General features: G+C 40.1%; 2 protein-coding genes across 17 annotated transcripts in view; one reads left to right on the top strand and one right to left on the bottom strand.

Moving 5' to 3' along the window:
• Positions 1-17,347, top strand: part of LPGAT1 (lysophosphatidylglycerol acyltransferase 1) — a 59,940-nt gene extending 42,593 nt beyond the window's left edge. For all 4 annotated transcript variants that reach the window (XM_086878609.1, XM_086878611.1, XM_086878610.1 and 1 more), the window contains exons 7-9: positions 1,682-1,808; positions 9,171-9,277; positions 13,260-17,347. In XM_086878609.1, coding sequence (XP_086734735.1) covers positions 1,682-1,808; positions 9,171-9,277; positions 13,260-13,411 — 386 coding nt within the window. In that variant the 3' untranslated portion in view covers positions 13,412-17,347. The remainder of the gene's footprint in view (positions 1-1,681; positions 1,809-9,170; positions 9,278-13,259) is intronic.
• LOC111926176 (uncharacterized) overlaps positions 1-17,485 on the bottom strand; it is a 50,509-nt gene that overhangs the window by 1,968 nt on the left and 31,056 nt on the right. For 10 of the 13 annotated variants that reach the window (XM_086878612.1, XM_086878614.1, XM_086878619.1 and 7 more), the window contains one exon: positions 15,745-16,037. In XM_086878612.1, the coding sequence (XP_086734738.1) occupies positions 15,965-16,037 (73 nt within the window). In that variant the 3' untranslated portion in view covers positions 15,745-15,964. Of the gene's footprint in view, positions 1-364; positions 1,493-8,916; positions 9,022-15,744; positions 16,108-17,485 lie in introns of those variants that run through there. The other 3 variants (XR_015283693.1, XR_002862742.2, XR_015283695.1) reach the window with 3 other exon arrangements.

Below are 17,485 nucleotides of genomic sequence, written 5' to 3'. Positions count from 1 at the left end.
TTCACGCTTAAATTAAATGCAAATTAAATTAAATTAAAAGCAGGTAGAAACTTGCAAGCCAGTCCTTGCATGTACATTCTAGCTGGAGTTAGTAACTGTGGCTCAGACTGACTGCAGCAGATTTCTTCACGTGTGTGGTAGACCTTCCATAAAATTAGTGTGGCCACTCCGGGCAAGGCCCAGACACATCTGTCTAGCCCAGCATCTTGTCTGTGACTCCAGGTGGATTGCAGAGGAAGAATGTGAACACAGCAAACAAGCATCATACTTCTCCCACATATTCTCCAAGCTTCTGACTTGTGTGGTGGGTTTCCCAAGCCAGGTAGGGGTTTTTGCCCGGTTAGTTAACCCTTCATGTACTTACTCAGTTTCCTCTTCATCCCAGTTCTTGGTGTCCTTGACATCCTTTAGCAAGAAATAGGATTTTTCCTCCTCCCTCTGCACAAAGAATCGTTTCTCTGCTAAGAAAACTTTTCCTCTTGGCTGAATTTTTAGTGTCTGTTCTTGTATTGGGAAAGATGGTGAACAGTCAATCATGTACATGTTCTTGATGCTGACAGTGCTCTTGTCAACCTCTGTTACATTTCTTTTGTAGCTTTCTCAGCTGCAGGCTTGTATTGTACTGTACTTTGTACTCAAAGCTAACATTTCTTACATGCTTGTGCCCATGGGTGGCTGTTTCTGATAGTCAGCTTTTTAAATCCTTTGAGATACTGCCTGATGTGGTGTGAGTATATTGTACTGGTGTCTCAAGCAGTAAGTGAGCATTCTCTGCTGGCCTGGCCATAACGTGACATCAAACACAAGACAGATCCAGAAGAGAGGGAAAATTGACAGGCTAAACTCAGAGTGCCATCGTGGCAGTGTGCCCTTCCTTCTTGGTTTGCTCTACAGATCTGCTGCTCTCCCTCTTAGCAAACCTGTGAAGACAGGCCAGAGAGAGGTCATGGCTAGGTTGATTTATGACCTGGACCGTTGCTGATTGTAATCTCTATTCAGATTTTATAAAGAGTCGTGTAATTTTCTGAGTTGGAAGGGACCCACAGATTGATTCTCTTGACTCATCTTAATAGCAAGTGTTTTCACCTCCTTTGATTCTTTTTTCAGTTTCTAAGTGAGCTGAGCAGCATATGAACATGTATTGCTGTCAGCCTCTCCTGGAACCTTGTGGGTGGAGTGTGAAAACTGACCACCTTCTGTTCCTTGCTTTCTTACCCTGAGTCACCCTGAAAGTGGTGGTTTTTCTCTTCTTCCTGCAACTCACGTTTTTAAGAACCTTTGAGGGATCTGCATGGCTGCTACTCCATCAGTGGTCTTTTAGAAAGGCCCAGGTGTAAATGTGCTTGAAGTGCAGACCAAGAAGCTTGGATGTTTATTTTGGGGTTTTTCCTTTTGGTAAATGGGAAGAAGCACCTGATCTTCGAGCCAAGATATCCCGTGACTGTACTCAAACCTGGTGAATGAACTTGTTCTATTCTGTGTACCATGGTATCTAAGAAAACAGAAATAATGGTTAAATAAAATCTAGGTCTAGCTGAAATTCCTAAGAATATTTCTGTGCTCTGTAATGAAATCTGGATTTGTTTTTTGATCGTCTTATTTGTGCCTCATACATCATGAAGTAATACAAAAATGGAATAACTCTCAAATAAGTGACATGGAATTTTCTTTTTGTTCCTAGAGAGCAAACCCAAAGGCCTCCAGTGGGTGATAGATACAACCATTGCATATCCCAAAGCTGAACCTATAGACATCCAAACCTGGATTCTTGGCTACCGACAGCCAACAGTGACACACGTACATTACAGGTAGGAAATAAACCTGCTCCTCCTACACTGAGCTCAAGTATTCACAAATCATTGTCATTCCAGGAAAGAGGAAATCAGTAGCAGTGGGAGTAGGTTTTTTATGTCTTGCACAGGTGGGCAACTCATATTATTTAAGCACAATACATCTTTTTTTAAAAAGTTCAGTGACTATTCTGTATCTTAGGACAGACATTTAAGTTTTGGATTCATGTCCTGTGGTTGAATGGGGTTGTGGGGAATATATCTGAAGGCTATCACTTTAATCTTAAGGTGCTGGTAAACGCAACTTGAATTTTGAAAATTTTGGTTTTTAGTAATGTCAATTAATGGAAAATTGCTGTTGTTAAATTAAAACAACAATTAAAAGAGATTTCCTAATCAAATATTATATTTAACTTTCTGACAAAGAAATGCCAGCTTTCTCACTCAAAGAATACTTTAAGTAGTTGGGCAAAACAACTGGAAAAACCAGGTGGAAAAAGTTGCAAATCACATTGACAGCTAGAATGGGAGATTATTAAAACTTTTCTCCTCAGCAGTTCTTTGTCTCAAGACTAAACTGATGGAGAGAGAAGTTGCATTTTGCTTTTAGTTTACAATGAATTGCAAATCTGAAATCTCCAGGAGTTTTTAACACTTTTCCTCTACTAAATAAGTTGTTGCATTTTATCCCAAAATCACATTATTTTGTCTTAGTCCCTCTTGATGATTTGGAGAGCTTTTAGACTTTTACAGAAAGCTTTCAGGTATTGTTGTGTGGATCCCCTGGGTGGCAGTTGAAGTGGGAATGACCTTCTCCATCATCACTGCTGTGTCAGTGTTGTGTGATGCAGAGTACAGGCTGCTCGCGGGAGCTCCTTTTCACAGCCTTGTTTAAATCTGTCCTTACTTTTTATAGAAAGCTGCCTTCCAAGTTTCCCTGAAGGTGAACACCCTAATTTATATAAGATAGCATTAGATCTGTTGTACTTTATTTAGGTCACCTTAGTACTCTCTCAGACCTCTGGGATAATTGCAAGTTGAATGTATTTAGCGTTCTTCTGAAAAGTATTTCCAAAAATACTTCCTTTATAAACAACAGTAAGTTAATGTAAGTTGAATTAACTTCCTGCTTCTAAATGTATATCCTAAATGTATATCTAAATGTATATCCATAAATAAAATTTATATTTTATAATATAAATATTATATTTATATCTAAATGTATATCCAATGCAACCGTTTTTGTGTTGTACTTGAATGTATAAGTTCTTGTAGTACTGAAATCCTGAGAAAAATATTTGAAATTATTTAATTTTGGGTGTTAAGTTTGTTATTTTCTTCCAGAGGGCATAAGTCACTGGTTTAGACAGGGGCAAGCTGCTCTATTTGACTACTTTATGTATGTTCTTAATAACCTGAATTTATCATGGCTGACTCTGTAAAAACAGTTGAAGTGTGTCCCAAATAGAAAGTCATGCAGCAACTGGGCCCAGCCAGGCACAGGGTGTGATGGCTCTGAAATGAGACCAGAGTGCCTTGGGTTTGGGTGGAGCTCAGCCTGACTTCCAGTCCTTGAAGTAGTAGTACTTGAGGCACATGGCTCCTGCACTGTGAGGTGGGTGTAGGTTGGCACATGGATGTCCTCTGAAATTTTCTTTCAATGTACATCAAGTCTGTCTGCATTGGTATTATATCTCACTTTGCCTGCATTTACTGCATTAAAATTTTGCTCATTTTTTTGTAATTTGGAATGTCTTCGGAGATAACAGTTGAAATAAATCATCAGGGTAATTTTTAAGTAACTGGGAAGAGAGCACAATAGTTTCTCATGTAGTTTCTTTTAACTGAGTTATAGGGGGGAAAAAAGCATCCCTTTGGAAAAAGCAAAGAATAGTTTTGTCCAGATGCCATCTGTGCTGTATGAAAGAAGAATCAGGATTTAGACATGCTTATTCCCTTCTGGAGTAGTCCAGAGCAAGGTATTGATGATGTATGACTGCAGTGGGGAAAAAAGGAACATTTTCTGTGCCACTCAAACTGGAGCAGAAGAGACTGCAGAGCTGCTTTTGTTCTGGGGGCTCAGTCAGTCCCTTCTGCTGTGCCACTTGATCACCACCTGCCTCTTTCTGCCTTACAGACTTTCAAATTTGGTGATTTCCTTTTCTCATAGCCTGAGCCTTTGCTGCAGGATTATTTCTTTTTCATCCTGCTCAGGAAACAACAGAAGAGAACACAGCAAGGAGCCTTATGTTATCATTACTAGGTGCTTTTCTAGCTGGTGGAAATTGCAGAGAAGGCTTGGTTTAATCCAGTTCTTTTTTTTTTTTTTTTTTTGAAAGCTCAGTTTTGATAATGAGTTGAACCTTGCTTTTCAAACTTCAATTTTCAGTACAAATGACACCATTTTCAGAAGTTCATAATTAGGCTAAGCTGTGGCCTGATTTTCCTCAGAATGTAAAAAAAAATCTTCCCTAGAAAAAAGAACAATTACCAGGTTTGAATCTAAAAACACAAGGTGTGACATCTGCACCCATCTATTGAATAACTTTTTGACCCTGACTGACTTTTCTCAGAACTTACTGGAAAGTGCTGCAAAACTCAGTTTTCTCTCTGAAATATAATGCTCAAGGAAAATATCTAATTAACTTCTTCCAGGCCAAATGGCACTGGGATTTTTGTGAGAGATGTCAATCCATCTGGTGCAAGGCATGTCAAACTAGAGGCATCACTGTAAGACCTGCCTTGTAGTGAGTCTGTTGGAAAGGTTTGTTTGCTCTTCTCAGATGGTTTAGGTTTATGATTGGGTCATTGTGTAGTGTGTGTTGACTGTAAATCCAGACTTGCAACACTTCCACTCTGCAGAAACAAGCTGAGTGGTTTGGTGTCAGTGTAGCAAGGCCACAGACTGGCCGCTCTTCTCAGCTCCCACCATTTCTGCGCTATGACTTGAGTTTGGGATTTGTTTCTTTTCTTTTTACACCAGGCATTAGTTTAGTCTGATTGGCTTAGTGTTTCTTAACTGATCACCAAGTTTCTTCAGCAGTAATTTCTCAAGTTGCTGCAGTTCTGTTAGCAAAACGTGAGACTTGCAAATATAAAACACCCTGGCTATGAAGTTGGCTCTGTGCTTAGCGTCCCCTCAGTCAGGAGTGGTGTGAGGCTGGGTTTTTTTGCCTTAGTTTCCTTGTAAGGTGATGTCCTTGGATGCTCACATCCCACTTCTGGGCTGTGTGACAGTGACACTGGTGCAGCAGCCCTGACGTCAGAGCCAGCCCGAGTCAGCTGTGACGCAGGGGTGGCCGTGCATAGAAGTGCCACACAGGCTGCTCCCAGCTCTGTCATCTTTCTTCCCCATGCCAGCTTTCGTGCTGTGCCACTGCTGAAACAAGCTTTCAGCTGCTGAGGAAGTCCTATTTTTGTGTCTGCATTGATACAGATTTATTGAAATAAGCCAGGCTGTGAGCTATAAATAAGGTGAAATGCATTGTGGTTGCTGAATGAATGTTGCAGAAGGGCATCCCGTTTGGCAGTGTATTTTAATGCACTTTTTTACGCAAGTAGCTTATTTTTGGTCATGCCTGACATCTACCAACAGCCTCCACTGTCCTAGATTTATTTAGAGCCATTGAAGCAGCAAATAATGTCATGACTGATGTGGAGTAGCAAGTAATACAGAACTTCAGTTCAGGGTAGGACAGCTGATAAAAGGCAGTTAGTACTTAAAGGGTTAGCCATGAACTTCAGAATTTAAATGCAGGATCAGAGGTTGTTTCTCCAATAAGGATGACTTAAAAGAGATAGACGTTTCTAAATATGCCATATTTCTGAAAATCCTTTGGTATCTTCTGAGAAACAGCCAATCAGTACCTATTTCTCCATAATTCTCACATATGCCAGCATGTCTTTGGCCGTTACATCTCCTGATTTTTCAAATCCTTTCTTCTTTCCTGGACTGTTATTTATTCTACTGTAATCTGTTTTGGGATGTGGACACAAATCTGTGTAGTGGTTTAAGAAGTTGCTGTCCCTCAGTCAGGTACTTGAAGTACCCTGCAGCTGTTGTCACCTTGCAGCTGCCAGTAGGCATCTCCAGCTGAAGGATAATGCTTCATTACTGGAAAAAGATTCTTCACAGATTCCCACTGAAATGTGTCTTTGTTTCCACCACCCCTTTTCACTTCCCTGGGTGCAGCATGTGCTGCCACTGCTTTTAGCCCCTTCCTCACTTTCCCTGGGGACAGAGAATCAGCTGTTCCTGTGATGAGAAGCAAAAAAAGGTATTCTGCTTGAATTTTCTGGTCAAGTTCTTATCCAGTTCTGTTAAATTCCTTGTTTGCCACACCAGGAGCAAAGATGCTCCTATTACAGTGCAATGTGAGGTGAGTTTTGCCCAAAAGCTAGAAACATTCATGTGCCCAAGAGACTCCAGGAGCTTCAGATGTTACATATTGACCTTGTTCCTTGTCTTGACAGTTCTGTTTGATGCTGTTTTATTTTCCTGAGGAGAGGAGCAAACAGTTTGCTTCTAATGGCATTCCTGATGCTGCATACTCAGAGGTGGAGTAGAGCCAAGGTGATGCTCATGCCTTGACCACATGGACACCTGTTTGCATATCTCAGTGAAAATAAGGAACTGTTTTCTGCATCTTTTAACGCTGGACCTGGGAAATGCCAGCATATGGTGTTTGGGGGTGACCCTGCTCCCATCAGAGCAGGGGCTCCCTGCTTTTGTCTTAGATTATCTGTGTTTTATAACAGCAGACTTGCTTGCTTGCCTTCCTGAACCCAGTCTCCTTCAAGAGAGTGTTCTTAGAAAAATGGCAGCTGAGCCATCTGATGGGCAGAAAACCGTGGCATTAGCAGTATGTTTAGTTTAAATATAATGGGGTTTAGCTTTGCCTTATTGAGTACAGAAAGGGCTTCTTTCCAGAGTTTGGAGTTGGTTTATTTTAATATTTAATCTCTAATTTAGATCAGTCATTAGTAAGAATGTTCTGCTGGTAAAAATAACTCTGGATAATCTAAAAATACATTCGAAAATGCTTCTAAATACACTAGCACTTAACCATTGCTAAGTTGTGGCAGCCAGTGTAGCATTATTGGCAAACCAGTTGTTTTTCCCTCTGTTAATATTTGTTCAAACTGGGTGTAGCAGTGATTGCTTCTCAGACTTCTAAGAAGCAGAGTTTATACCCAGAGTTTGTATTATATTCCAGCAGCATTATTGATCCACACAAGAGCCTGGATGGGTTCAAGCAGGGAAGTGGTATGCAGCATTCCATTAGTCTCTCACAGTGGTGGTATCACCTCTGCATCACTTCATTGCTCCATTAAAGCACCAGCTCAAAAAATGTTTCTAACAGGTATCTGGCAAAATCCTGTGATGTTTTCGGACTAGGAGGAATGTTCTTGACAAAATAGAGCTGTTACGCATTAGGTCAAGAAAAAGTGAAGGTAGAGGTGAGGAATATCTTGCAGTCTACAATGGAGACTGCATGTGAATCCAGGTAACCCTACACTTCTGTCCTGAGGCAACACGCATTCTCTTAGTTCTGAACCTTCTTAAAACCTGCGTAAGCAAGCATCTGTCCTTCAAAAATACTCTGTGAAACACAATATTCAGTTGCTGAGCCTTTTATCTCTTCACAGCAGATAGGCAGAAGAGAATAAAAATAGTGCTTGGCAGCTCAGTTGTGTTTGGGGACACAGAGTAAGTCTTTCTTAGTGTTCTACCTTCAACAAAATGGTCCTTGCTCTATGGGTATGTTTTTTACTTGTGCTACGTGGTTTAATTTTAACCAGCTGTACAGCATCTGGGCTTCAAGATAAAATAGTTCTTAATTGTTTGTTCTTAATATGCAGACTGAAAACTTGAGCTGCTTACTGAAGCGCCATTTCATAACATTTGTCTTTGGCCAAAGACTTTCCTTCAAACTCTGTTTTATCCAAGAGAACAGCTGCTAATTTCTGGTTACCAAAACTGGCTTTACTGGAACATAGAGAACTGCATAGTGTGAGGAAGATGTAGGTGGAATTACTCCAAAGGCTACAGAGATAGCTGAGTTCATGTTGATACTACAGAGTGTAAATAAAGTTGTTAATCTCCTTACATTGAGGATATATTGTCTCTGTATGCCAAAGCACCATGATTGTCATTCACTCATTTAGAGCAATGCTTTGCTGCTTGACTCCCCCACTTACAGCTTATTTTTCCATACATCAGACTGAAAGGAGGAAGGACAAGTGACAAATGAACAAAACTGGAAAAGATGTTGAAAACTGTAACAGCAACAAAAGCATTCTTCAAAAATGCCTTATTTTCTTATTCTGACATTCACATATCTGTCCAGAGACTGCTCAGGTGATTGTGGTGTTACTTTCAATTCTTTGCACTGTGATCAGTTTAGACTGTGTTGAAATGAAAATCCAGGAATGAAAATAGAATTATGTAAATGAGAGGCTAAGTGGGAGCTCACCTGGAAAGAGAAACCTCCAGTAAAGGCCCTGCATTTCAGAGTGTGAAGTTTTCAGGTTAGCCTGATACACAAATCTCTTCTGCATTGGCCTGCCAGTACAACGCAGTGGATGTGTAATTTCTTGTGTATATCCAAAGGCACTGAGGGTCTGCTAAGGAGGTTTCACAGTTACTGCAAGATTGGAAATTCTATTTTGAAAATAATCCAGTGAGGTATGGTGGGTCATTTGGGAGTTTCAGGGTGTGTGTACCACAGTGAATTCTGCCCTGGGTGTCTGTTTTTTTAAGCAGAGCTGATATTCAGCATAGAAGTACCAAAGCACTAGCAGTTCTTCCATTGGTGTTTTTAGAACAGAGCAGCAATATTTGAGTACAGGGTCAGTTTTCAGTATAAAATGTGCCTTAGAAATCTCACACAAAGCTGCCAGCATCCTTTGAAAAGCACAGAGGGCTTGTTTTCTGGGATGTGGAAGAGCTATTGGTGCTTAGTGATGTCATTATGTGGCTTCTGCCTGCTGAATTGTTTCTTCAAAGCTGTGAATGAACTTGCTCATTTTATTATTTCTTTCATTCTTCCTTGGTTTGTATTCTTTTTAGGGATAGTAATATACAGTGTGATGGTATTCTATTTAATAAAAACCAAACCAGCACCTTAGTAGCTTTTATCAGAAGTGGAGACTGATGTCGGTGTCTTCTGTGTGGTTCTGGATGGCAGCCTGGAGTTTCCCACTCTTGTATCCTTCGTGCCTCTGTGATCTGTGAGTTGGAGGGAGTGCACATCACACAGTTGGATTTTTACAAAAGTTCTGTTCTCTCTGTTTTGTGGTGAGCTGGGGCAGAAGAGTTTTGTTCTCCACGTGGAGAATACATTTGCTAGATTTAATTTGTGTTTGTTTCTTTGATAGGATTTTTCCAGTGAAAGATGTACCTACAGAGCCCGAAGCTCTCACAAACTGGCTATATCAACGATTCATTGAAAAGGAGGACCTCTTGACACATTTCTATGAAACAGGTAGAATGATACCTAGCAAAGAGAACTGTGCTTTGGTAGTGACTTCCTTACAAGGATCTCAGAACGGTTTCAGAATGTGTAAGCATTCTTCACATGGGTACAGGAGATACAATTTCTGCTGTTATTACTGCTTTTTATGTGGCAAGAAGTATGATTAAAGAATTACCTAGAAAAGGTAAATTACCTGGGCACCATTAGAATAAGGATAATGTTTCAAAGGAGTCAAAACAGTAACAGTATGGGATTTGATGGCAAAGATCCATGACTGAAAGTATGATTGGAAGGACCTTTGAGAATTACATGGCACACAGTCTCTGGAGCCGTGATGTGCAGCCTGGTGCATCACAGTTGATGGGATCAAGTGTTCAGTGTCTCAGATAAGCTGAGTTTAGTATTCCTGGGTGACTTAAAAGAAGAACCTTTTACTGTGAGATGATTTATTGCAAAGGCTGCTTTAATTTAGTTTTGAGTGCTTAATTTATCAATCCAAGTGCTTAAAGAGATTAATAGAATTCTTTAACAACCCAGAGTTTTGTTTTTTGAAGTGTTGCTGTCACTCAGCCATCATTGATGGCAAAGTTCAGACTCTGCTATATAAATCACATCCAAATACATATATTGGATTTTATTAGACAAATAACTTTGTGAATATCTTTAAAAACAGAAGTGTAGCAAATAGATTGTAAAGAATTCTTGGTTTCGTGACATTATTTTATGCTATTGAAATAAGTCGTACCCAGAAAATCTAACTAGTCCAGAATTTGAGAGTATAATTAATATAATCAGATTTATTCATTAAAATGCACTTTCAAAATAGCATAATTGGTAATAATTTGCCAGTGCAATCAGTATGAATTAATAAAGACATGTTTTAAATGTAAATGCTGTGGCATAGGACTTTATTAGGCATAAATAAGCATAATTTAAAGTTACTGCCATTTATACTTTTTGAGGACTTGCTTGCATTGCTTTAGTTGGCCTACTGAAAAAGGCTACAGTTTTTGACAACCCCTTGGAAAGGTCCTGAGGTTAACTGTGAGGGGAATCCTGAGGCTCCTCAAAAGCCAGCTTTGTACTCACCTGGTACATGGTCATAAGTGGGTGTGGTTTTAAGACTTAGAGCTGTTTCTATTATTATTATTATTACTACTACTACTATTATTATTATTATTATTATTATTATTATTATTATTATTATTATTACTGTTACCATTATTATCATTATATTATTTTACAATACACACTGCTTAGGAATTTCTCTCTCTTAATAAAGCTTATTTCATGAAGCTGGAATAAAATTTAATGCTCCATGGAACTTTAAAAGTTTGCATTGACAAGTATCACTGGTAAAAATACATTTTCTTGGCTTATTTTTATATGTGAAGAGAAAGAAACAAAGCTCAGAGCACCTTTTTCCATTTTGCAGTATTCTTAAGTGTCAAGAACTTAAATCACCTGGGGAAAACCTGTAATATTAGACCTCTGGAAATCAAACCAAAACAAAAGTATGCCTAAAATTTGACATGAAATTATCCCATAATTTTTTACAGGTGTATTTTACAGATTTCATTTATAAAATTAAACCCCTTTCAAGTTAAAAGCTGTAGGTAACAGACTCTTGTTTTAGGCAGATAGTGGAAAACTTGTATTGGCAAGTTCTTGGCAATTCTGAACTCCGTAGCAAGATAACCTTGAAGCCCACAGTAGCACAAGTGAGATTACATTTATCAGGACAAAAACACTCGGGGACCAATTAAAGGAAAAACCCCAAACATAAACCAGGGGCAGTTGGAAATGAGTGATGGTGTGCTGAAGTAATCATGCTCCTCATTCCCTGTGCTCTGAAGCCGGGTAGTGTGAAGTGATGAAAAAAGTAAGGAATGCCATCCCTAATGCTGTGGAAGCACTCTTTGTTCTACCAGATCTGAAAACTTACCTGGAAATCCTGCATACAGGTCCATCATTCCTGTCAAGGAATACAAATTGAACTGGGGAGAGGGAGGGATAATGGGAGCTAAGATTAAGGGAAAGGTGGAGTCATTTCTGTGAAGGGCAACTAAAAGCACTTGGCTTGTCTCAGCTGGGAAAGAGAAGGGTCAAAGATGACTTGGGAGAGGGGGAAGAGACCGCGGTCTGTACTTAACAGAGAAAAAGGAAAGGTATTTAAGCAAGAGGTCATTGTTGGTACAAAAAAACAAATGGGCTATGGAAGAACAAATCCAACATAGAGTAGACAGAAGCTTAGGTGTGAGTTTCTGGGGAATAATGATGTGGCAGATCTGCCCAAGTATGAAATACCTATCAGGGAAAGGTGGATGGGGATCATCAAGGGTGTTTTTAGGCTTTTTCTTTGTTTGCTTTGGTTTTGCGCTTTTTTTTTTTCTTTTTTTTTTTAATTAAGAGCATTCATGCAGGAAGAAAAGCTTTGTCTCAGATGCTTGATTGCAGTTCTTCCAGTGATTGCAAATCTGAAGCACAGAGATAAGCTGCTGATGGTATCTAATTGCCCAAATTGTGTGGTTCCTAAGATTAAAAATTGACATTGCTGCATCTTTACTCTCAAATCATTGATTTCATGTTCTTCTGAGAGAAGCTGAGACTCCGTAATGCTGCAACAAGTACATCATCTTGTCTGGTATATTCAGAGTTTTATATCCCCTGTTCAGGATTAACAACAACAAAAGTGCTTCGTGTCATCAAGTCTTTGTGCATTTCAGTACAATGTAACACAGATCATTTAATATGCTGATGTAAATATATGCAAGTAGTTTGCTTATGATCATAAAGCTCTGATGATGTATTCAGGCACATTTAATTTAGTGCTGCAAATCAGAGAATGTCAAAGTATGGAAAAAACAAATTTTATTGTCAGTTGAATCTCTTCCAGTCTTCTCCAACTAAGCAAAGATTTCAGTAAAGAATTTCTGGAAAACTCCATGGCAAATTATGTTTCCTTAGTCAATATGACTGAGTGTTCAAACAATATGTGGAAACTGTTCTTTAAAGAAAGTGTGTGTGTGTATTTACATTTTCAAGAGGAACCTCAAGAATGGATGTTTGTTGCTTTTTCACAGTATATCACCACCAAACAGCTATAGAGTTTTATATGGAATCCATTAAATTTGATCCTGGCGGTACTAATAAAACTTCAAAAGTACCACAAAGCTTAGTTGACAGTTGAATATCTCTGCAAAGGTTGAGTACAGTGCTAGCAGCTTCTAAGGGATGCTTTTATAAGGAAATTAAAATTGTTCTTATTCATTAACATAAGAGGTCGTGTTTTGGTTTGGGGTTTTTTATTTTCTTAAAGGCTTCTGGAGAATCTTGCATTAATTTGACAGCATTAGAACACAGAGCAGTACCTGGCACTGGTGAGGCTGCACCTTGAGTGCTGTGTTCAGTTCTGGGCCCCTCAGTTCAGGAAGGACATTGGGACGCTTGAGCACATCCAGAGGAGGCAACGAGGCTGGTGAGGAGCCTGGAACACAAACCCTGTGAGGAATGGCTGAGGGAGCTGGGGTTGTTCAGCCTGGAGAAAAGGAGACTCTGAGGTCACCTTATCACTCTCTACAACTCCCTGAAAGGTGGCTGTAGTCAGGTAGGGTTTGGTCTCCTTCTCCAGGCAGCAACTGACAGAATGAGAGGACACAGTGTCAAGCTGCACCAAAGGAAATATAGGTTGGATATTAGGAAAAGGTTTTTTACAGAAAGGGTAATGAAGTATTGGAATGGTCAGTCCAGGGAGGTGGTGGAGTCACCATCCCTGGATGTGTTTAAAAACAGACTGGATGTGGCACTGGGTGCCATGGTTTAGTTGAGGTGTCAGGGCTGGATTGGACTTGATGATCTTGAGGGTCTCTTCCAACCTGATCAGTCTGTGATTCTGTGATTCATTGCTGGGACATGCTGTGGTGGTAAAGAATTGTGCATTAAGCTGTCGTTCCTATGCAAAGTATTAAATGTGTTTTCTTTTCTCTTGCAGGAGCTTTTCCACCACCCCAGGGTCAGACAAAAGCGATTTCTCGGGAGATGACCCTCAGTAACCTGTGGCTGGTTGCCATACAATCATTTGCATTTTTGTCAGGAGGGATGTGGTACTGCCTCTTTCAGTATTTGTACCATTGCCTATTTTAAAAATGGAATGGGACTTGAGGACACAATGGGAATCCAGGCTCTTGCAAATGAGTATCATGTTGTATGTGCAAATGTGAATATTCAAGAGTAAAGGAAAATACTGGATGGACTTTTACCTCTCTTTGGGGGAATTTTAAACTCCACTAAAAGTGAAGATCAGTAACATAGTGACCTGATGATGTATTATTTTAAGAATTGTCTGTATTTTTAAAAATGTATACTCTCACCCACACTTAAGCAATTTCAGCATTTGGACAAAAGGTGCAATCGTACAACCACCATAGAAGAATGTCTGTGACAAGAAAGCTTTGTCACCACAAATATTTCTTGGCATTGTAGTTAGAGCTCAGAAAATTCAGCAACTTGTCTCTTCAGTAGTGTGTACAGCATTGGTGTGGTAGAGATTCCTCATTTGCACAACGTGTACTTTATTGCAGCTCATTGTGCTGGAGTCAGAGATCCTCGACAGAGCTGGTGGAAGTGTCTTTGTGGCTACGCAGTCAGCAGTTGTTGTACCAGACACATTGATCTAAACCCAACACCCAAATAAGATCCGGTGTCAGGTCTGTCCTGTGACAAGACTGGTCCTCAAACAAGCATTGCAGCATCACAGTGTGATTACAAGCTGTCCACCTGGGATGAATCAGCCCATCCCTGCTGTGGTCTTGCCATCAGCTCTCCAAGTTCCATGTGCTACCAGTGTCTCGTGTTATAGGGAAACTTGGAAAATACAAACTCACTCAGTTAAATTCCCTTTTTGTTCAGAATGCAGCTCAACCCTCATCATCAGTTTTGAAAATGCACTTTCAAAGATGAAATGTCAGTGAAGGAAAGGCATAAAACTTAGGGAACAGAGGGAAGCTTTGTTTGTCATGCATTGGAAGGCAGAGCAATTCTAGCTGTTTCTGAAGGCCTGCTGGTGCTGCCGGTGATTTTTAGCCACCTTTGTATTTTGTATACTGCAGTCCAACCAAGGTGACCTTGGAGTGGTTTATAGAGGCCTTTTTCTCCCCACTAGTTGCAACAGTGCTAAATATACTTGTGGGAGAGTTTAAATGATACAATGCCAACCATCTTAATGTTTTGCTAAGGAGTAATAGAAGAAAAACTAGTTTCGTAAAAAGTAAAAATAGGTATAATTGCTATCCTAAATCTGTAGGAAGATACTACTGAAAAAATAAGTATGGTAAATATTCTGAATAACTACATGGAGGGCAGTATTAATTAGCTCACCACTAAAATCTTACTGGAAGAAGGATGGGTTGAACTGAAGGCAGATAGGAACAGAAGACACTTTCAGATGTGTAGTGCAGGATCCTTTTGAAAGGATGTCTGTGATGTACAGCCTTGCTTCTGGCAGGTCTGGTTGGCATTGTGTTTATGTGATTATGCACAGATTTGCGAGAACTGTTCCTAAAATAAAACTAATCTCTCTAAATACAGGCAGGGTAGCCAGAACTTCAGATGTTGGCATATTGCCTTTTACAGAGTAATTTTGTTGAGAACAAAGTAAGCCCTCAGTAGTTTTGGCTCTGAGCTAGCAATATTGATTCCCCTTCTGTCTCCCTCTGCTGCTACATGAATCACAGGAGGTGGTGTGCAGAATACAAAACCTTGCCAGTGTTCTCTTTCTGGGAGCAGGGGGAGCAAAGAGCATACCAAAACACAAGACAGTGCCAATTTCCCTGGCTTTGTGGAAAAATACCTTGTCAAATATGCCATCCCTGTCCCTCTCCATGCAGCAGTGGTTGCTCAGTGGAGATGGATGGTAAATGACATACCACTGTAAGGTCCCCTGAAGTGTGTGTTCCCTCCCTGACTCCACAGGGGGCTGGAGGCAAAGCACAGCGGTTGCCAATAGCTTCATGTTTGAGGCAAGATGCTGTTTATAAATACCATCTCTGCACCTGAATTTTGGTGTAACCATTAAAAAGAGGTAGGTATGCCGTGATAAGGAGAGAGTATGTGGAGTGTTTGTTGTTTCATGTTGTTCTTGCTGAAGTTCAGCTGATGGAAAGAAAGTATTTAATCTGCCATTTGACAGGGGTGTGTTGGGGCAGCCCAGCACTGTTGTATAAGTGGTTGTTTCTGCTGCCCATGGGACTGACCCTTAAAACTGCAGAAGGCAGGTGGCAAGCTACTCACTGCTGTCCTCCCCCATGTAGTTTGATCAGAACCACAGAGATGCCCAGAGTACAGCTCATTTTACTTCGAGCTAGGACAGACTGGACTGATGCAAAAAGGGAAGTTTACATAAGCAGATTGCACAGCAGTTACTCACATCAGGAGATTGTTCTTTCTAGACCCTGTGAACTCCATGTAAGGGCATCTTGTTTTGTCAAATGCAGTATTTTTATTTTCCCAGTGGGTTGCAGCCAACAGCAAATGTTCACGTGCTGCCTCAAGAAGTTAGCACTGCGCAATAATGTTTCAGACAAGCGTTAGATTGATCTGGTCCTGTTCATTTTCACTTTGTTCCTCTGTAGTTCTTAATCTTGCAAGACTGTTGTTTCCAAGCACTGGTTGTTGTTTCAGTAGGGTGAGGAAATAGTGTCAGGTCCCCGGTTTCTCTCCTGCTTGCACTGGGAAACATGAAGAGCAGCTGACACCGCGGCTCGCTGAGGTGCTGTGGGTGACACCAGAATGAAACTGTTGGAAAGCAACTCTGAAGGACCCTCCCAGCATGATCCTGGATGCTGCTTCATGAAAGAGAATAAATCAGATAAAATAAGTTCTGTTATGAAGGGAAAAATGTAAAATGGGTACAATAGGTAGGAAATTCAGTGCTAAAAATATTGTGCTGGTCCAGACAGTCTGGAGCTTAGCAGGTGAGTCCGTAAAACACTAATTCCTGTCAGCTGCACTTCGGTTCTACCTTCTGGCAGTTGGCTCCAGTTCTGGATGTAGTGGGCATTTTGCTGTACCGTTGCCTCCTCTGGGGAGTTCAAAATGTGTTTTGTTAGAAAGTGATGTTAATGAACTATACAATTGATCACAAATTAGTATCACATTGAATTTATATTAGGGAAAAAATAATGGAAAATGTGTAAAATGATCAAAAACTAAAAACAGAAAAAATTCTAACTGAAAGCTGTTGCACACAGAAGTGAGAACAGAGTAATTTGGGTGCATTGCAAATAATAAGAATAAAGATGGTTCTCTGCTAGGGTTGCCCACAAAGCATCTTCATGTTTCTATGTTTAATTGTTCATAAAGAAGTTGTTACAGTTGAAGTTGTGTCAGTCCTCACGGTTTAGCTTTTCTGCTCTGTGAATCCCATGATGTGAAGAGCACCTGCCCATCCACACCGAGCAATTTCTTCAGTGCCCTGGGGTGAGTGCGCCATCATTTCAATCTCACTTGGGTTCCATGTGTGGTTCTGTTGAGTTTTGCAACCATGGTGTCTCTTTTCCTTCTTTTCTCCCCCCGCCCCCCTTTTTTTTTTTAAAGTTGCTGTCACATTGAAAAGTGAAATTTCAGTTTACCTTGCTTTCCTGGAAAAATAAAAGCTTCCCTCTCCCTCCTCCCTCAGCATTAAAAATAAGGTGCATCTTCTTGCAGTAAAAATAAAGCTATCACTGTGGTACTGTTCATTGTTCACTTGGTTTGCAGATGATGTAACTTTTCTTTGTGTGACACTGCCATAAAGTGCTGTTAACTTTTTTCACCTGTTTGTACAAGATAATAACAGATACCGATCACTGTGTGTGACAGGATTCAACTGCTCCGCTTTGCCTTGACGTAAATTTTGGGACCAAAGGTACCTAAAACTGGGATTTCCAAATCACGAGCCCAGGGTTGGATGCATTCTCTTGACAGTCAGCTGGAGATTTTGTGGTGATCTGATACAATCACACAAAATTATACATCTGGGGTTCTGTATTTTTTGGAAATAATGGAGCCATATGAAATAAAGGGTTATTTTGCAAAATTGCATATTTGATAGTTTTTACACTTCTTTTAAAAAAATAGAAAGGAACAGTGGGAAGAGCAAAATGGAAACCATACTCTGGTTTAAAATGTCTGCCTACATCAGAAATGCTTCTGAGCAACTCTACTTTTTCTGCAAGAGCT

This window comes from Cyanistes caeruleus, chromosome 2, assembly GCF_971803275.1.
Source record: "Cyanistes caeruleus chromosome 2, bCyaCae1.hap1.1, whole genome shotgun sequence".
Taxonomy (NCBI): domain Eukaryota; kingdom Metazoa; phylum Chordata; class Aves; order Passeriformes; family Paridae; genus Cyanistes; species Cyanistes caeruleus.
This window is presented reverse-complemented; position numbering and strand designations above follow the sequence as displayed.